This window comes from Chlorocebus sabaeus, chromosome X, assembly GCF_047675955.1.
Source record: "Chlorocebus sabaeus isolate Y175 chromosome X, mChlSab1.0.hap1, whole genome shotgun sequence".
Taxonomy (NCBI): Eukaryota; Metazoa; Chordata; class Mammalia; order Primates; family Cercopithecidae; genus Chlorocebus; species Chlorocebus sabaeus.
Window position 1 is genome coordinate 72994697 of NC_132933.1, and position 21118 is coordinate 73015814.

The 21118-nt window shown below is 41.2% G+C and overlaps 1 protein-coding gene across 3 annotated transcripts; it reads right to left on the bottom strand.

Annotated features, from left to right (window-relative positions):
- Positions 1 to 296: 296 nt before the first annotated feature.
- On the bottom strand, positions 297 to 17399 carry TBX22 (T-box transcription factor 22). Of its 3 annotated transcripts, none has more exons than XM_073013187.1 (9): positions 17265 to 17399; positions 9699 to 9875; positions 8908 to 9084; positions 7981 to 8082; positions 6344 to 6518; positions 5233 to 5397; positions 4790 to 4854; positions 4025 to 4110; positions 297 to 1561 (listed from the first exon to the last, which is right to left on the bottom strand). In XM_073013187.1, exons 4-9 carry the CDS (start codon positions 8076 to 8078, stop codon positions 951 to 953), a joined length of 1200 nt encoding a protein of 399 aa, XP_072869288.1. In that variant the 5' UTR covers positions 8079 to 8082; positions 8908 to 9084; positions 9699 to 9875; positions 17265 to 17399; the 3' UTR covers positions 297 to 950. The 3 variants fall into 3 exon arrangements, with proteins under 3 accessions (XP_072869288.1, XP_037845427.1, XP_072869287.1); XM_037989499.2 differs by having other exon boundaries at positions 8904 to 9084; XM_073013186.1 differs by lacking the exons at positions 9699 to 9875; positions 17265 to 17399 and having other exon boundaries at positions 8841 to 9291.
- Positions 17400 to 21118: the final 3719 nt, after the last annotated feature.

Consider the following 21118-nt stretch of genomic DNA (forward strand, 5'->3'; position numbering starts at 1 on the left):
AGAAATTTAGGGCCTGGTGAAAGGAATCTTTCCAACTTCATAAACTCAAATATTATTCTACTTTTGTTTAGTTTAATTCACTATGATTGACATTCAAGAGTGGAGTTAAATCATACCAGAATAATGATATTTTCATATTTATGGATTGATTCAAATATATTTTCCCTCTTATAATCATAATGTCTTTATCTTCTTAGAAAACTATAATAATATGTTTTTCTAATATTGTGTAAAATACCAGATGTGTTAAAGGAATATGTGAACAAGTTTTATCTAGGATTTATCCAAAAATAAAAGAAAATAAAAGCAAATTTATTAGAGTGTTTTACTTTTCATTTGATCTTTGTGTTCTTTCTAGATCAAATGGTCTTTAGGCTACAAAGATAAATAAAATATAATACTTGAAAGTTTGTGTCCTTATTTGTATCTTAAATTGAGATTAGCAGTTTCTTCAACAGCAAAGTATAAAGGCATAAGGCAAACAAATAATTAAATTTTTTTCTACAACTACTAGATAATGACACTAAAGCCAATCTTCATTGTTAAAACTGAAATTGCTTCACTGCTTGCATGAGTTACATCCATCTTCTTTTTGTCATTGTCAATGTGTAAAATGCAGTTATCATGGTGAACTAGCTTCACTATAATTGAAAATCCCATCGCTTAGCATCAATTTTCACTGGTGGAGTATCATCAAATAATATTTATTGCATAGCTCATTTTGAAGCTCAAGGCCACTGTAATCAGAGATTCCTATACGTTGCACTTGACATTATAAACAGCTCTTCGTGAATATTATTTGATAAGGCACTTTAAATCTTTAAATGCATAACAAAGAAATACTTATTGTAATGATGCTTTTCAAGACCAATAACTGTTGAAATTTCTTTGGCTACAAATAAAGAAAATATTCGTTTACATGTAATTGTTCTAGAAATGCTATTGTTTTACTAAAGGTAATGGTTAATTGCTGGATACCAATGAACATGATTACATTTGCCTTCTCTAAAAGAAACTTGACTGTCGTCATTCACTTTAAGATGGTTGGAACCATTTATCAGTCTAGACGGCATAGAGAAATTGTATCTATAAAAGCCATAGGAAGGATGAAAGGAGCAACTAAGTGCTTCTTGGGTGATGGAGTTTGGCAGCAAAATATTTCCAGGTGCCTGTAATCCATACAACATTTGACTGGTAGAATCAGGTGCTTGTAGATACTGATCACCGGAGTCTTCAGATGAACCACTTTTTGAATTGGTGACCCCCAGGGAAGATAACATAGGCACTTCCATCATGAGTGGGGCTAAAGACTGAGAACTGTTGCTGCTTGCTAGTCTTTCAGGAGCCGGTAAAACAAGAGGTTGCTGTTGCCAAAAATTAGTTGGACAAATCTTGCAGCAAAGAGGCAGGTTGACATTGTGCAGGTATGCCTCTGGACAGGGCATTCCAAGGGAACTTGTAGGTAAATGAAACATAGGTGAAAAGCAAGGTGGAGAAAGTAAGTTCAAAGGAGAGGGGGCCCCTCCACTAGAGGTCACTGGAGATGAGCCACTGCTTCCACCTGTGAATGACAATTCAGTCAATGAATAATGAACTTGACATTTGATGTTCCTGCTATATTAGTAATCATACCCATCACTATCCCTGCTTCATCCTTAGATTAACTTTCCTTGTGAGTTCACAGTTCTTTTAGCTTCTTTGAGACAGGACCTGCTCATTCCTCTGACCAAAGTTCAATATAGTATCTATACCAGGTATCCCTAATGCCTGGGCTACCCACTGGAACAGGTCTGTGGCCTGTTATGAACCTGGCTGGACAGCAGGAGATGATCAGCAGGCCAGTGAGCATTACCTTACTGCCTGAACTCTGCCTCCTGTCAGATCAGTGGCAGCATTAGATTCTCATAGGAGCACACACTCTATTGTGAACTGTGCATGTGAGGGATCTAGGTTGAGTGCTCTTTAATGATAATCTAATGCCTGATGATCTGAGGTGGAACAGTTTCATTCTGAAACCATCGCCTCCCAACTCCCACTGTTCATGGAAAAATTGTCTTGGCCACTGGTACCAAAAATATTGGAGACCACTGATCTATACTACTACCACTATTACTTTTAGCACTACTACTATGTACCATGTATTAAGCATTCATTTGCTCAAATATTGTGCTAGGCACTTGAATCACATTTGTCCAAACAATTACAAAGAAATCCAATTATGACTCAGAGTCAATTATATCTTACAAACACAAACTAGTTTTATTATTTTAAAAATTAAAATATTTGCATAATAAATAATTTTTAGTAATCTTAAAAAATTACTAAAATAAGTACTTAAGATGAACAAATTGATTGGTTGTTTTGGATTATGTAGATTTAATTTATAGATAGAATGCATAGATTTCATGTACACTGATTTTTTAAATTCTTCTGACCAAAGGTATACTGATTTTAAAAATTCCTCTGACCAAAGTTATATTGATTTAAAAAATTCCTCTGACCACTGATTTAAAAATCAGTGTACATGAAAATAGTCTTGTGTAAATGAAAGCAATATATTTAAATGCCTTAGCTTTTTTTCTAATACAAAACAATGAATGGGGCAATTTCCATACTGCATTGTATCTTAAGAGTTGGAAACAATTTTGCAAGTTAAGAAACACAGATGAAAGTAAGTATTCATATCAATGATGTTTGGTGATCTTTTATGTTTGCCTAGCTCTACTAAAATTAGGGATAATTACAAAGACCAGGAAACTCTAAACCTTATTTTTGTAAATGTCTGAATTCAAACAATTGGTTATTGGCTGGATTTGACCAAGTTGTTTCTTTTTTTAGTGTTGCTGTTTTCTTAACTATTTTTGTGTATGTAGACATATCCTAAACCTTCATCAACAAGATTGCAAATATCTTTTATAATAAAGCATTTAAAAGTTATTTAAGAAACTAGTAACTCATTTGCAATTTGAGAGCATTTTGGATATCTTAAATAATTAAGAAAACTGTGTACTTTAACATTTCATGATCATCTTTAACTTTTTCTTTATTAATGCACATTTGTTTTGACTTGGATATTTTAAAAGTATGCTTCCTAGATGCTGCTGGTTAAGTTGACACTGTAAAATAAGTGTTTATATATTTTTCATGCAATTCCCTAAACCATATTGAGACAATCATTCCAGTGAAATATTTAACCAAATGATTAGACTTCACTTCTTCCCTTTTCAGTTAGTCGTTATGGCATCATGTAAAACTCAACCTAACTATAATGTTGATTTTGCTTGGTAGTTGTAACCTTGAATTAATGGTCAAAGTCAAGCAACTCTGATGGAGTAAAGACAAAGGTATAAAAAAAATCCATGTCATTTTCAAGTAAAAATTATTCTGTTTATTATTAACTATCAGAGCAAATTAAGGTATTCTTCTACCAGAAAGTCTGCATTATTTAATTATTATTACTTTGTCATGTAATGTACCATCTGAGAATAAATATCTTGCAATTATTTTTAAACGCTTGTGGCAATTGAATTGTGAAGACTTAGTATTATTTTTAACATTTACTTTCCCCATGGACAAAAAAGAGGAAAATTAGAGCTAAGTGATGAATTTAATGCAAGTTATTTTAACGTGTACTGAAAGTCCTCATAAAAGATAAACTATTCATTTCAATAGTAACATATCTGCAAATCAGGCTACAAATGCACCACAGGCATATCCTAAAGAACGTGAGATAGTGAGAGGCTGAAGAATCCAGATGAAATCTGAAAATCACAGGGTGTAAGATAACTTACTAACATATGTCAATAAGTCCACAATTACCACATTTCTATTCTCTTCCTTTATGCCAGCTTCTCTCCCTTTATGCCTCTTACCTCATCATCCAGGCAGAGGTACACCCACTTACCTGTAAGTACACATTTTCTTGCATGTACATATCCCTTTGTATAGTATTTGGTACAAGTGTTCTGGATGTTGTTATTTAATTAATATGTAAAAATAAAACAAATGTTCCAAGTTTTCTTACTTTGTGTGTCTGCGCCAAACGTTTTAAAATCGAGAGTGAAAGAAGGCCTCCATGGGTAGATCTCTAAAAGCCCATCCAATACACCCCTAAAAAAGAGAGTCAACTTTCAGCATCCCCAGAATGCAATTTCTGAACATAATGATTTTGAGTTATTTTGCTATGTCTTTTAGATGTAACTATTTTAAATATTTCTCTTTTATACAGCTAGACTTCTGAATAAAATTCAGTTAAACCTAGAATTCTACAATAAGCAAGATCTTAATACTGAGTAGCAAAGGAGTGGGAGGAAGTAATGTTTTGGACACAAAACATCTGGGTTCCTTTTCTACCACCTACTAATTACAAAATTTAGAGCGTTTGAGTCTCTGAGCCAGTTTTCTTATCCTTAAAACTTGTGGGGGGCCGGGTGTGGTGACTCACGCCTGCAATCCCAGCACTTTGGGAGGCTGAGGTGGGCGGATCACAAGGTCAGGAGTTCAGGACTAGCCTGACCAACATGGTGAAACCCTGTCTCTACTAAAAATACAAAAATTAGCTGGGCCTGTTGGCATGTGTCTGTAATCCCAGCTACTTGGGAGGCTGAGGCAAGTGAATCACTTGAACCCCAGAGGCGGAGGTTGCAGTGAGCCGAGATCGTGCCATTGCACTTCAGCCTGGACAGCAAGTAAGACTCCATCTCAGAAAAAATAAAAATAAAAATAAAAATAAAAACTTGTGAAAATAGCTAGCTACATCAATATTAGATGTCATTGCTATCCTGCTTACCTGTTTCTTCCAGTATCTCTAAATCCTTTAGCAAAAGGATTTCTTTCTATTTTTAGTTTCGTAATCTATGGATTCAATAGAGAGAGAAAGATAATATCATTGCTTTCAGTGAGAACACTGTCACCGTTGCTTATAGTGGTTACAACCACCAGAAAAGATGTTGCAACATGTAATATGACAATTTAAATAAATGTAACCATATTGCAAGTCATATTTAGAATGGTTAACTCCTATTTATAAATCATTACTTTTATAAATTACATTCTGGAGTTGCCTTCTCACATAAGATTTACACAATTCATTATCAAACTTGCATGGATGACAATTCAATAAAACTATGATTTTTATTTAGAATTGTGGAAAATGCAACTGATTGCAGTTAGCCTCTATCCCAAGGTCCCTCTGGAGCCATTTCCATTTGCCTGAGACATGACCAGCTTTACCTGTTGGTTTTGGTAAGCCGTTACTGTGGTGAACTCAGTTTCTTTAAAGGAGAATGTTTTAACCCCTTCAGTGGGCAAGGACTGAAGCTGGGACAAGTCAACACTGCTGTCTTGCTCTATCACGTGCACTCGGGGTTTGTACTTATGCATGGATTGCAGAATAATCTGGAGGAGAAATGACCAATGCTGTTAGAAAAACTGGCTTCCAGTCCCCAACCCTAGTTCTCTCTCCTGACCACCTCCACCACGTGCACACAAAAAGGCAATGATGAGGCTTAGGTAACTATTTTGTTATGCCATTTGGCCTCCAACAGAGGCACTCCGAGGGAGGTGCTCTGAGCTCAAAACATTTCCAGAGAAAGGCACCTCAGCGGCACCCGTCAGCAGTGATTCCATTTCCAGATTGAGGCCTTTTCCTGCTTCAAACATTGGCGACCATCTGGTGTGGAAGTGGCACTGCGATCTGCTAGCCTGCTACAGGTTCTAATGGCAGTAACTGATGGGCTTGGACATGGTGGGTAACCTTCTGGCATACCCTAACTCCTAATCTTGGGAGCTTCCGTCTTTCCTTTTGTAGCCGGCACAGTGCCAGACTGGGGAGGGCAGAAGCAGGGATGCACCTAGTTACAGTGTGCAAAATCAATAGTATCTATGAGGGTTGGTTGTTGGGGAGGTTTCCAGGCTGCAGTCTGACATTCCCCCACTTGTATCCTTCCACCACACCATACAATACACTGGGTGCCCATCCAACTGCGTGGACTACAGGAAGGCAATCAGAGATCACAGTGATTGCCCAGGAGGCTATGGTGCCTGAGAACTCCCTGAATGGTTCCCTCCTACTCTCCCAGACCAGGCATTCTGGCTTAAACAGGTCTCTTTCTGTCCTCGAACTCCCTATATTCGCCATCCCCAGTTGCCAGCACTCTCAGATGCCAAACAAACGTTTCAGGAGCCCTAGGTTGGCTACTTTACTTACAGGTGCAGGGCTTGGACAGTTCCTAAAAAACACAACATGTGCATCTGCAAAAAGCTTCCTTGGCCTCTCCAGGGTGGCCAGTGGGCAGGAGCCTTGGCACCTCCCTACTCAGGGTAAAGGATTTAGCTCACGTACATGGCCTTTGTCATCCATCTCATTGTTGGTGAGTTTCATGCGATCAAAGCTGATGATCTGCCGCATCCAGGTCTCTCCTGAGCAAGGTGAGTCCGGGTGAACATAGAATCTAGGAATGATGCACAGATGATCCGTATTCCCGGCTACCATCCACTGTGAGCTGTGATACACATACCTGAAAAAACACATGCTGTGGCACTAGGTGCAGCAGGCCAAAGCTGGGAGCTGTTGTGTTCTGTTCCTGAGGATTTTGCTCCAGATTAGCCCAGTGATCCCAAGGGCAAGTAAGTAGAAAATTCAACTTAATTTCTAACAAGCATTCAGGGGCAAAAAATAAACTGTAAATAAGCATATGTCATCAAAATGCAATGAAGTGCAGGGCAAGTAAAATGTCATGAGATTTCTAAGTCTGGTTTGTATTTTCTCACAGAAACCACCACAGAAATTGATCTAACCCATTTTATCTCACAGAGACAACGGAAAAATCCACTAGCTTTGGGTGTGAAGAGTCTGGGAGGAAGTGGAGGGCTGACAAGTATTTCTGTCTAGCCTACTGTCACCAGTCCTCGTGGAAGCCCTTTTGCCAATAAGGCTTCACATCAAGAAAACTCTTAGGAACACAGTCCTGCACAGCCTCTGGCCGATTTTCACGCTATTTCCAATCTCAACTTCCCGGTTTTGCTCCTATTCCCATGCCAGCTGCAACTTGAGAAGCAAACAGCTTTTTCTGCTGTTTTCATACTGCAGCCCCAGCAGTCCTCTGAGCTGAGCCTTCTCCTTGATTTCAAAGCTAGCTCTGGTTTTGAGGTGGGCTGTCTCCTTGGAGGACCAGGGACCCGCCTCTGTGTCAAATGCTCACAGCCCTAGTGTAAACAGCTGTCACCTTCCCACCCCTCCAACCGTGAACTGGACCCCAAGCCCCTGAGTCAAAGTGTTGGCAAGCTGGTGTGTCTGGGATGTATCCCACAAGGGCTTTTTGGCTTTAGAACAATTGGGCCACTTTCAGCCTGCTGTAGGTTGAGGACTTAAATAAAGGGAAAATGATACTTGTACTCTCTGAGACCCAGAGAAGATTAAAGAAAGATTAAATCTTTAATTTAAGGGGAAAGATTAAAGATGGACCAAAAGATAGGCCTAGACACAGGAACTGCTTGACTGACCTTGAGTGGCAAATTGATCATCCTTCTGGGCTCCTGCTGCCAAAGCAGCACAGCTCAGAGCCCAGTGTGTCCCCAGAAACCCAGGCTCCCATGGAGCCTGGGGATTTCTCCCACAATTCCTTCAATCCCCTTCCCTTCTGGCCACCAGAGCCCACACCCTCTGCAGTTTACACAACCAAGGCCAGAGCAGTGGGTAGGGAGAAGCTTGGGGTACATTTGAAGCTCTCATTAGTGCCCTAAATTCACTGCATTCCAAGAGGGGATGGGGGCAGAAGAGAGGAAGAAGCCTTCTCTTCTTTCACTGGGAAACCCAGTTTGAAAAAGAAAATTCAACTCCCAAAGCCCACAGGAGAGCAATCGCTCACCACCACTCCCCATGCTAGAGTTTTCAAAGTTGCACTGTTAGGTTGCAGGTCTGAAGGTTCAAATCCCTGGCCCTAGCCTGGGCATGGAGTACCATCCTATGGGGCCCATTACCTATAGCGTTTGGAATCCACTGGCACCACATCGATGGCCACATAGTACTGCTTCCCTGGATCCAACCCTTTCACTTTGACCCGAACAGAGGGGAACATCCGCCTGTAAGAAAGAAAATAAGGACTGACCCAAGAGCTTTCAGAAATGTTTGGAAGAGGGAGTGGTTCTGGACAAATGCTGACTCCAGTAAAAAGTGAAGGGATTCACAATACCCTTCCCATTTCAAAATAGCAAGGAATAGCATTTGCAAATGAGAAAAGATGGTTGGTTGTATACTTGACTGAACAAGTATGGAATTTCTAAGTGGAGCAGAATATTATTATCACAAGGCTTTGTTCATGTCCCTCCCCAACCATAATAAAAAGCTATAGAAGAGAAAGTATGAGAGAAAAAGCTGTGTCCCAACCTCCTTTTCAAGGGTACTTCCTGTGAAGCAGATTTGTGGAAGGCTGAAATTTGTAAGACTCACAAAATAACCAGCTGCAGTGAAGTGGCTGTCCCACGCCAAAAGGTGGCTATGGGAATGGCTCACCTCAAAATAACCTGGGCCAGGTCTGGCGGGCGCGAAGAACTGTGACATGGAATATTGTCCATGGTTATCTTAGAGGCCTTAACTGAGAGGTCTGGCCACAGTCTAAGACCAAAGTCTGATTTTTGTCTTATACTACACAGGCAGGAGACGGGGAAGTGAGTTATTGGAGTCATAGTGTACAGGAAAGGAAGAATGAGCCACTTACATGGGGCCAGGTAAGTCTGAGCCCTATCAATTGAGGGGCTATGGCTTTCTACTGTATGTCAGGGAGTTGGAGAAAAGGAACAGAGGAGTACCAGAGCATGAAACTGGAGACTCCTCATCTTACCAGAGCGGTAAATTAAGTGCCTAATGTGTGCGACCCGTGTGAACAGCTTGGGCAGAACCGAACCTGCCCGCTTTAGTAATGATCATCTCAGTCCCGATGTCATGGAATCTCTTCCACAGTTCAGATCCTTGAAGCTCCATTTGAATATCTTTCTCTTCCAGACTTTCAGAGCTGTTGCCATCGCCGCTGTCGCTGCCGCAGCCAGAGGAAGCAGTTGTTGAGGACTCTGTCTTAGGTTGTTTTTCTGCTGGACACAGAAACGCGCTCAGGGTTTAAGACAGCGTCACAGTTCACATGCCCACTTCTCGCTGGTGCCTATCTTGGAGCAGACAGGCCTTGTACCTTCCCTAGGAACTTTGGCGACAGATTCCCCAAGCTCCGCATAACACCCTCTGCGTCCCCTTAATGGAGAAAGAGGGACCGTGAAAGGTGCAGCCCCGCTACCACCCCCCACCCGCCCGCCTTTTTTTTTTTTTTTTTTTCCTTCAGATTTGCCAATCCGCACTCTCTTGGAGACGTTGGTAACCGAGACTGGATGCCCTCGGGATTTGGGAACTCGCCCTGCTTCCCATCCCGGGATACAACAGCCACCCGCTGGCTCTGAGAGCTTCCCGCGAAGGTAGGAGGAGGATGTAGGAGAGACTCACTTCACAGTCATGTAGGGACCCTCCCCTTTACCGCAAAGAAACTGCTGTATTCCGGGATGGATTCGGAGGCGCTGAAACTTCCCCTTCACCAGGTGGTCGAGGTGTCCCGCGGCTCCTAATGTGGCTCTGGCTGCGTCGGGACGCGAGCCAGGCGGAGAGATGCGGAACCAGTAAGCTCAGGCAACCGGCTCAGGGCAATGGGAGTACTTACCAAGCGGCTCGCTCTTCCCTGCAGCGCTGCTCCTTCTCTCCTCCTCTTCCTCTCCTCCCTTTTTCTCCTGCAGCTCAGGCTGCTCCTCCTGTATTGGGTCCTGGAATTTTCTTTTGCTGGGTCTCCCCACCAAGGCTTCCACGGAGAAGGCACGCGCCCGAGAGCTCAGAGCCATCCCTGGAGGGGGTGAAGGGATTCCTTGCAGCAAAGTTTCAACCTGAACTGGGTTAGGGAGGGAGGGGGAGACACAGGCGGAGGGCACAGAGGGTAAAGGAAGGAGGGAAAGCAGGAAAAACAAAACCAAACCAAACCCAAAACCCAAAACCCAAATCTGAAAAACAATTTCTGGATCTGTATTCAAATAAATCAATTTTCTGTGTATGTGTATGTGTGTGTGTAATTTTTATATATACATATATAGTTTTTGTTTGAATAGACAAAAGGAAAGGAGAGGAAGATCAAACTAGTGTATATGTCCTTCAAAGTCTAGTCTCCCTTCCTCCCAGTGGACATGTGCAGACCATTAGTCCTCAAATCCCCGATTCCAGGACCTGGCAGAGCACAGAAATTGGCAAGTGCCCGCCTTTTAGGGAGCAGACCTGCCGCCAATGGCGGCTCAGGTTGCTGGGATTGGGAGTTACTGTTGCATCCAGTGAATACCCAGCCGGTTACTGCCTCCACTGTTTGTTTTGGAAACTATTGGAAGCATAAAAAACACAGTGAGTGACACTTCAGAGTCTAACAGGGAGGGGGGTTTAGGGACTTGTTGGAAAAAAAGCTATAGATAGGGAGGTAGAGAGAGGAGAAAAGGGAGACACAGGTTACGATTTTATATTAAATTATAAAACTCAAAGACATGCGAAATAATTGCCCACGAGGGGCCACTTTGAGCAGATCCAGAGAGATGTATCAGGGTCTTTTGCTCTCTAGTGAAGGCACTGGGAAACAGAAAGGAGCACAAGCTTTTGGGGCCAGTTGGCTCTGCAGGTGGAGTCTCAAACTAGGTGAGCAGCAGTTGTGCCAGTTTATCCTCTCTCTTCTGGTAGTGAAGTGAGGATAGGCAGGAGTCTCCCAGTTGCCACTGTCAAGCATCAGAGAAAACTTGGATCTTCAAGCCCTGCCTCTGCTGGAGCCCAATATTCCTATACATAGCCTTTGTTTTTTTTCTCACAGGACGTAATCAGCAAACATAGTCTAAAAACTCCAGGGCCACCAGCAGGGCAACAAAAGGGCCTTTGCTCTCAAGAATGTGCATAACTCAAAATGTTCGGATTCAGTGATTGATTCCAGTGTCTCCTGGAATATATTCTTGGGCTGGATTTTACTTTTCCTTAAAATGAATATACAAGTTTCTTTTTCTTTTTTTTTGGGGGGGGGGGTGGGGGAGAGACTTGTCTACGACGTCCAAAGAGCACGTTTATGTGTGCAGATATGAGATGTCTGCTTGTGTGCACATGACTTGGTCACCTACTTTTCATCAGAAATAAGAAATCAAGTGCCCCTGGATTCTTTTGCAGGTTGCATCTTAACTAATGGCATTTGCATTTTTCCAGAAAAATTATATTATTCACCTCTGACACATTTGTAAAAAGGGCATGTAAAGCCGATCCAAGTTCATTTAAAATAAGATGCAACTTGAAATAACTTATAATATATGCCAATACTGGAATCTGGGAGTAAAAGACCTGTGTGTCCTTTTAATTTCAGCTACTTAGGTACAAATGTGCCCTGCCACTGTGATGGCAGTGGTAGTGGTGGCGGCAGGGGGATATTCAGCCATATGGAGGAGATCTTCAGGCAACTGGGTATGACTTTAAACACTCCAAAAATCTCAGTATGGCCAAGGGTTAGTTACAGCTTGGATGCTGCTGAAGGGTTTGGCTCAATCATTAGTTATCCACTGCTCACCATGCAGAATTGAGAAAGACACTGTTCCTATCCTAGACAGGCAAAGTGAACCTCACAGGGCAAGGCCACTTTCCTATAGGGAACTTGGGCTGGAAAACAGCCACATCTGCATGTGATCTTTGCCACATCTTTTAAGAGCATTTGTTTCTTTTTGCACCCATTCAAGTGGGGGGAGAGTGTTTGTTCATTTCCTCTCACTCAGAAGATATGTCTATCTATCTATTATCTATCTATGTATCTATGTATCTATCTATCCATCTATATTTTATTTATTGCATGCTCTTAGCTAAAATACACAACTCAAAAACAGAAAAGTCGAGTTTATTTGTTAATTTTGGGGGGCAATTTACCATGTAATATTTGTGTTAGTATCTCCTAATACAGACATTTTCTTGCCTTTAACCTTAGCTCACTTTATTGTTAAAAGGCAGGACATTACCTTGTATAGAAAGGGACAACTTTGCTTGGTATCTTTTTTTTAAATAGATTTTTGTAAAAATAAGGCAAAAGATGTTTGTTGCAATGTCTGTGCTAGTATTTTAGACTACCTAACATATGATGTGATATTTTGAAATCGAGAAAATAGCATATCTTGGGTGTAAGTTTCTTTCTCAGAAGAAACTTCTTTCTTAATATTTATTACATGCATGTAATTTAGTCATCCAGAATTTTTTATTTTTTAATCTGAACTTTTTCCATTCCCATTTCTGTATATATCTGTTGACATCACTGGGAGATATGTAGCTAAGCTCTCCCTTGTATGTACTAGACTAAAGTATAGTTAGTTCCTGTTAACTCGTATCTGAGGGGGAAAATATTGCATTATCTCATAACTAACTTTGCAATCTGGTCAGCTGCTGAAGCACTGGGTTGTCAGGTATTGGGGGCCGGAGGCGCATATACTAATGCCAGCAATTCATTCTCCACACCTGGAAGTCTCTTTGGGGCATCTCTATATTTCATCCATGAACACCCATAAACCTTTATAAGAGACTCTTCAACAATGGAGAGGCAGCAAAACATGTGGAGATTTCTGAGACCCACAGGGGTCCACAGTAGAAAGAAGAATATGTTTTTTAAGTTTGATAATAGGAAAATCCTTACAGTAAAATGTTGGTTTTGAATTGTCCACTCCCCGTGATTAAGATATTTTGGCATAGTTCCAAGCTTGTAGAACATGAATCTGAAATAAGCTACTCATGGCCTTTTTTTTTTTTTTTTTTTTTTGTCATTACTTGGGAAAGACCTCCTTCGAATGAACACTCTAATGAACACTCTAATGAAAGCAGAGTCAGGAAATGTAATCAGCTTCCCCACAACATCATTTGAGTACCTGAATTCAACTTCGCCTGCGCTAGCTAAGTTACATGAAGAAATAAATTATCTTTGTTTGCTTAAGTGAGCTTCAGCTGGGTTTCCATTACTTGTAGACAAAAGAATCTTGACAAATACACTCATCTTGATAAAAATTTGGAAGATCACCTTCTTCTTCTTGTTTTCTTTCTTCCTTTCCTCTTCTTTCTCCTTTGTCAATACTACTGGTTATGAGAATAGGAAAATTATATGCTATTGACTAAACTTTACTTTCTACATGAATTCTTCAGGCTATGATAATAAATAGGAATAAGGCTCAAGCAGTACACCATATAAGAAGACAGACTTGGATTCAGACTGACCTGATTCAAATTCTGACTCTACTTTCTATCTGAATGACCTTACACAAGTCTTTTTTTTTTTTTTTGCATTCAGTTCTTTGTTTTAACCATTTAAAGCTATTATTTCTAACACTTTTATCATACAGTATGTTTCTGTAAGTGTGTGTATATATCTGAGGGTTTAGTAAAAAAAGAAAAAAAACATGCAAACCGCTTAGGACAAAGCCTGGAACATAATAAGCACTCACAGATGTTTTCAAAATTAAAGAGATGATGGGAGTTAATTTAAAGAATGTGCTAATCTTTCTATCAACTATACAGCTATGAATTCTTTGAGGCAAAACACTCGAAGAGGAAAACTTTGGGATCAACATTGGAACCACTAACTTTTGGTTAAATCCTAAAACAGATTCAAAAGGTTGAAAGTCTTTAGGGAAGCCAACTTTCTTAAAGAAATTCAAATACTATTTTAATAAATAAAATTAGTGAATTAAACCAGAAGATTGCATTTGAATTTCAAAAGTCCATAGGAAACATGTCTTCTAGAATACAGGACCTGTTTTTATTAATTTTATCCTTGGAAATATATCTTTGGTATTTGTCAATGCAATGTAAGTGTATGTTCTTATATGATTAGATAAAATATGTTAATGACAAGACCCTAACTCATAGGTGTGTTCTTACTTCAGGAAATTGAGGGACGTGGCCTAATTAATATAATTAATGTTGAAGTAATTCTCACACTGAATCCCTCAACTTCTGGTTGGCTTAATTCAATATAATCTCTCAAGAAGACTGTGCTTTTATTCATCTAGTCATTGAGTCATGCGCGTCAAACTTTGTTACTCTTGCTCCTCAGTAGAGTAGGGGAAGAAAAAGTAGAGATACAAATTCTTATCTGTGTTCACTGTGTTCTTCTCATGGGGAGGACTGGAAGCGAAATGCTTATGCTTGCAAAAACTTTAGCTACCGGAAAATGTATTCTGTTGAATTTAATTGCGTATTCATACTGCTATCAAATGGTGAAGGCCTTCTTATGATAATAATTACAACATTAGGCTTCAGTTCATTGTATTTCTCATTCTAACGGAAGTATATCAAAAACATACAACTACATTTTCTTATTTCTTCACTGGATTAATAACTTAAGGTCGATAGAATTTTAAAAAATTTCCTAGGAAATTTGTCCCCAGAATTATGGGGACAGTTTTTTACTTGGCTAATTTTGAGCAAGATAAATGAATAAACGAAAAAGATAAAACCTTTTTGAAAGTCCAAATGTTAACTACCCTATAGTGATTCTAGTAATTGCCAGAAGAGGCATTGTATGGTCACCTTTCAGCTGCCTTTGACTTCCTGGAGCAGTGAAAATAATAAATAATTGTAAATGCATCCTTTCTCTTTTAGTCCTCAAACACTCTCCATTAAAACATTGAACTTAAGGCCAGGTATATGGGTTCACACTTGTAATCCCAGTGCTTTGGGAGGCTGAGGGAAAAGGATAGCTTGAGTCCAGGAGTTTGAGACCATCCTGAGCAACATAGAAGATCCTGTCTCTACAAAGCATAACGAACAAAATTAAAGAAACACACACACACACACACACACACACAACACCACCAAACTAGAGTCAAACCCAATCCTTTTCTATGTTACCTCTCCTCTCTGGTGCTCCATTGGAACTTGCACAGTCATATATTAACTGAAGGCTCAATCAGGATTGCTGGACATCATATTTTTTCATGGGTTGAGTTTGTGGTATGTGAATTTTAGGTTAGGTCATTTTAACTTGGGTATACTTGGGTATTATGTCTTATACATTTCTTTTACTTACTCCACCCCCATGTTTCCTCTTTCCTGCTTCCTTTTCTCTCTCTCTCTCTTTTTTTTTTTTTTTTTTTTTTTTTTTGAGACAGAGACAGAGTCTCACTCTGTTGCCCAGGCTGGAGTGCAATGGCATGATCTCGGCTCACTGCAACCTCTGCCTCCCGGGTTCAGGTGATTCTGCTGCCTCAGCCTCCTAAGTAGCTGGGATTACAGACACATGCCACCACGCCCGACTAATTTTCACATTTTTAGTAGAGATGGGGTTTCACCATGTTGGCCAGGCTGGTCTTGAACTCCTGACCTAGGGTGATCCTCCTGCCTTGACCTTCTGAAGTGCTGGGATTACAGACTTGAACTGCTGCTGGCCTAATGCTGCCTTTTTAAAAATGAGGATGAGAGTCAGAGTTACCTCCAAATATGCTATATGCATCAGCCCCAAAGAAAGTGGGCTAGGATTTGCAAAATGACTACAGGTGCCAGTTTGATATTTTAAAATAGATAATTCAGACATGTAGCAAAATATCACTGGCTCAGATCACTTGAACGAGGATATGCCAAGTTTATTGCATCAATGAAGTTTTGAAAAAAAATACTGTTTATGAAGAATGATTTTATCTTCCTAAAACCAGAAAAATGCTTGCTTTACACCCTCTTCCCCTACACACGCTTTCTCACCAAATGACTCCATGCAGTCCTCAGATCAGTGAGTCATTATCTGGCTCTGCCTAATTTGGGCAGCCATGAGCCCAACAGAAGCAGATCCTTCTGTTAAGAAAGAAATCATCCTGAACTCCATTGGGCCCACCATATCTCATGCTAATCTTTTCACTATTTAATTACTCCTGGTTATTTACAATATATTTTCCTCTTCTTACCCTGGCACCCTACCCCATCATTCCTAGGGCGTGTGGATAAAGTACTAAAGGCTTCTTTCCATATTCTCATAATTATCTGTATTTAATCAGGGCTTTTCAACGTCTAACAACCACAGATGTACTGACAGTCAGAAGTATTTGGTAGTAGGCTGAGGGATTTTCCCTAAGTCTATCAAAACACCAAATATAGGCAAACACTTATACTGCCTGTGCTTGAAGCCAATCTATGCCTTTTTTCACATACTCTCTTCCTTCCCAGGGTCCCCACATTAACATTACTACACAAAAAACTGCTCCTTCATGAAGTAAATGTTTGTAGAGTTAGTAAATCCTGATCGATGCTCCAAGGGGCAAAAGCGAAGGCTTTAATAATTAAGAAATAAAGACAAATTTAAAAAAAATACAAAAGAGAAATCACAGAAAACAATAAGGTATCCATGGGGATAACTGAAGCAAAGCAACCATACCACCCTACAGCAAACTCCTTCACATGCCTTTCATAGCCAGGTGCTTTCTGTAGTCTCCTTCTCTAGTTTGAAGGGGCATGTGTGTGTGGTACGCGTGCTTGTGTGTTTGTGTTACAATGCAGTATATGAACTCAAGCTCTGGTGAGAAAAATCAGGAATAAGTAAAATAAAACAATTTCTTTTGGCACACTTTGACGTTCCCTCTCTCACCCCAATGCCCATGCTTTGGGACTTCAGACCTCCTCCTGAAATCAAGTGAGTGCAAAGAGGATCCAATAATCCTTCTGCCTCTGTGATCTAGAGCTCCTTCGGTAGAAAGTACCACTGCTTAGAGCCCTTGGCTAGGGCCACTTTTCAGTGTTAGACATCTGCCACTCAGCTCAGTGGCTACCATGTTGGCTTCAGTCCTCACCTTCCAGGAGGCACTCTCGTCCCTCCACCTTGCTCCCTAGCTCTCTAAACAAGATCTGTGAGCCCTAATGCATAGTATCCTGGGCCTGGGAGACTTCTGGCAACATTGCTACCTAGGAGAGGGACTATTGCTGGATTCTTTGGGTATTACAGCACACTCTCAACCTACTGGACAAGTCTAGCCTTCATAATTTTAAGGAGCACTAACATTCTACTTTCAGTCCCCCGAGAGGTAGTGATTGCAAGATCTCTGTCACAAAACCCCAGCTGATGAAAGATGAAACTGACAATTATCACTTGGACTTTCCTAATGTTAGGGACTTGGTTAGTGATAGTTAACAGGTGAGGCAGAGGCTGAGGAGAATCCCTGTGCCAATGTCCCCCTAAAACCTATAACACGGTCAGTAAGGCAGAGGTATTTACCTGGAAGGCAAGAAGCAGAGTGTTGCTGTGTCAAGAGGCCAGGCCAGCCCAGTGATTCTGAAGTCAAGTCTCAGTCAGAGCTCATTCACTCTGCATATGCCTGCAGCAGCTCTTCTCAAGAGCCCAGAGAAGAGTGGACTAGAGCCAGAGCACAAGAGAACGTGGTGTTCTGGCCCTCAGCTGTGGGAGAGGCACTTGCTACTTCCGGGGTTGGACTCCAGCAACTTCTCCCACAGAAGACCTGCTTTTACTCAAGGTTGGCCATGAAGTCACAATAACAGTCTGTGATTTCAGCTTTCAGAGCTTCAAGGCTGCAGGCACCATGCATCCTACCTCAGCCTCCCTGTTGTAACCATACCTGGTTGCATCCTGCTCTGAGCTACAGGATAATGCGCTTGGAGAAAAATGCCTTTGAACCAGAAGTGGATTGACTTTACAAGTCTAGTCAGCTCATTTCCATGCCCAGCAGGAGCACTTGCAGTCGGAAAACACTTTTCAATCCTCAATCAACAACAGCAGCTCAGAAGCTCCACCCAAGGGGCTCAGCTCTGGAGTCATCCACTAAGGGACCCATTCAGCCTCAGGCAGTGATTCCCAGGCAGTGTAGAGGCTCTCAGTGGCCAGGATCCCTCTCTCAGTCCACAAGCGCCACATAAACAAAACTTTACGCCTCCAAAAGGAAAGATCAAACACACACACACACACACACACACACACACACAATTTAATGCACAGCGAATTCCAGAAATGCCTTGGCTGACACATTTTTCTGCTGCAAAATAGAACATGTTTGATTTTTACTTGTTGGTTTATTTCTCCAGGGCAACTCAGAGAGAATCGAAAGGGGCTTAAGGCCCTAAGCCAGAAGACTTTACTAGCAATAAGTGATGCATAGGTCCTTGAAAAATCAATGCTTATTTTATCCTCTAGTGAAGAGGCTCTCAGAGAAGAGAAGACAAGTTCCAGATTAGTGTGGTTTAACTGGATGAATTCTATAGCTTTTAAATTTATTTTCTCCATTGCAGAGGGTACCATACCTTTCAAGTAATCCAAGAAATCTCAGCTAAACCCCTCATTGGGCTACCACACCACAGTGTCATGGATAACTAGGAAGGACCCAGGGGATTCCCCAAATAAAACCTCTGAAGCAGATAATGCCTGTTATAACCCTGCCTGAAAAACCAGAGGCCAAGGAGAACCACACATTTCTTATCAATATTGAATGCCAAATAGTGAGGGTGATATATCTGATGGGTTTATAAATGCATTCCGGTGTTCCCGAGATTTCCAATTCACAGTCAACCACACCTAAACCCAAGGGATTAATTTTTATTTTATTTTATTTTATTTTATTTTATTTTACTATTTCATGTGAAAGTTTTAAATGTCTGAAGAGGACTACAGTCTCTCTAAAGTATTTTTCCTGGCAAATATTTTCCCTTCTTTCAAGAAAAGTAAAGTGGTGATTACATTTTATTTTATTTTATTATTTTATTTTTTACTTTCCTCTTTACTTTATCTTGATTTTTAAGCTAAAAAATGTCACTGTAATGAGTTTCAGTCATTTTTGAAGATAACTCAGAGACAGGATTTTGCAAGAATCCTTCTACACCCCCTGAAAGAAGAAAGTGTTTGTGTCTTCGCGCTCCTGTGTGTGTGTTTAGGGAGAGAAGGTTGCAAATAAGAACAGCATGTGAGCCCATCCATAGAACTACGTGCATTTTGAAACATGACAAATCTGTTTCTGTTCCTCGTTTAATGTCGGGAAATGTGTTTCCTGTCGTAATTGGGGCTATTCACTTTTGGTGATATTTAAAACGGGCCAAACAGAGTCAAGTTGATGTTTGGTTAACCACGAAGGAAATGGCTTTTGATCAAGCAGGCAATTACTAACCAAATTTGGTAACTTCCCAAGCAAAACAAAGGAATTTGTTAACTATTTTTCTTCTACAGTAATGTGCAAGGCAATTATTTATGAATGAAAGAGAGTTTTCCGTGCTGGTGAGCAATAGGCAGCGGGGAGTGTGCCACCAGGACTAGACTCTCATCACAAAACATCATTTCCAAACTCAGGGCGGGAGGGAGTGTCCTTTTTGTGTCCCTCTGTGTGTATATGCCGGAAGGAGGCTAAGCGCAAGTGCCAGCATAATCCTGAGGTGTCAACGTCTCAGCCTGCTGTAACAGAAGAGGCTTGTGGCTACGTCATAAACAATCCTATCCAGGCAACTCAGGAAACAGTCTTTCTTCCGTTCTCCACTCTCCTCTGTGAGCTCCGTAGTGCTCCGTTTCAGGGCCGTGGCAGTCGGGAAATACTTCACTTCTGGCCTTTGGGGTGAGGGCTTTTGAGAGACCAGGCTCTAACGCTCCGCAGAACCAAGTAGTTAGCCAGGGACAAGTGTTACCAAAAACTAAAATCAACATGATTACATGTGAAGTGCTAGATGTATACTGCCTGGGTAGACGCGGCAGTAGCGGTCTTCTGGGGGCAAATTTTGGCATTCCAAACAGGCTCATCTTTTCTCATGACCTTAGCAGGTGCACTCAATTCCCGGCGGCTCCTACAAAGTCGTACCCAAGGAAGCAGTCCAATAGAAGAGAAAAAAAGGCTTGGCTTCTCAAGATTCAGGAGATTTTGACAGAGTTCTGGGGCGACACCACTCACAGGTGCGGGGCCTCCAACAAAAACCACTACCTTTTCTTCCTTCCTTCCTTCCTTCCTTTTCTTTTCTTTCTTTCTTTTTTTTTTTTTAAGCTTGCTACCTGGCTACATGTTAACTCTTAAGCCTCATGCTGCTACATGTTAACTCTTAAACCTCACAGCAGCCACAACAAATGAGGTAGGTAACTTCATTCTCCCATTATCCGCGTCAAGTAATCGAGATTTAAGAGAGTACATTAATGGTGGAGCCAGCTGCCAATCTCCAGCTCTGTGGTGACTCTACAAGACCACTGCTCAGGGATCACCAAGCAAGGAATTTTTAAACCGTCTGCCATCATTCCAATAGCCTGCTCCTGCCCCAAGTCCCCGCGGTGATTATCAGAGGGCCCAGGGGCAAAAACCCGGCTGCAGCTTCTTGGAGTCAGCAAAAGCTATCCTATTTTGCATGATCCTTTGTCTCCTTGGTGCTGCTCCTGGAGGAAACCTGAACTTCCCAGCAGTTCGCGAGGCGGGCGCCTTCTGCGCACAGCCGGTAACCTAGCTTTCTTCCAGCCAAGCGTACCTCACAGGACCTTTGCTACTGTAGAGCTTGAATCTTGACTTAGTAATTTAGGTCGCGAATGACTGCTCTGGGCGCCAAGATGTGTTCAGAAGTTTGGGGTGAGGTTGCTGCACTCATCAGGGACTCCAAAAACCCTTTCCTGTGATAGTAAAGCTCTGTCTGGGTCAAACAGGCCGTTTTACAAACACTTTAGAAAGTCAAAGCACAAGTGCCATTTTCTGGTGCTCCTCTGAATCGCTGTTACCCAGTTATATCATCCGACCTATGACTCAGCTTCCTACTATCTTCCTGGACCAGCATGACCTTTGAAAGACCATGATCCATGGCGCCATCGATTTATTAAAAACACTATTTTGTGAGAAGCCAAGAAGTTTCAGATGTTATTCCCCTTGCCGGAATGTAACAAAATGCCACTGATATTTTTAAATTGGGAGAATTTAGGCGGTTCATTTTTTACCATTCATAGAAAAAATAATATTGGACATGATTAATGGATAATTATTGGCTAGAATTTCAGACAGCATTCTCTCTCTTACTTAGCATAATTGCTTAACTGTGTCCAGATTTACCACTTACCTCTATTTAAAAAAACACAAGTGGCCAATTCCAGGAGCAATTAGCACATCATCACCT

What these genes read in the sequence shown, in the direction of transcription:
- TBX22 (XM_037989499.2), bottom strand. Translation starts at nt 9,873, where the DNA reads ATGGCTCTGAGCTCTCGGGCGCGTGCCTTCTCCGTGGAAGCCTTGGTG. An exon ending in CGGCTTACCAAAACCAACAG is followed by an intron (nt 4,855 to 5,232) that starts GTAAAGCTGGTC and finishes TTGAATCCATAG; the next exon opens with ATTACGAAACTAAAAATAGA. An exon ending in GTTTGGCGCAGACACACAAA is followed by an intron (nt 1,562 to 4,024) that starts GTAAGAAAACTT and finishes TGTCATTCACAG; the next exon opens with GTGGAAGCAGTGGCTCATCT.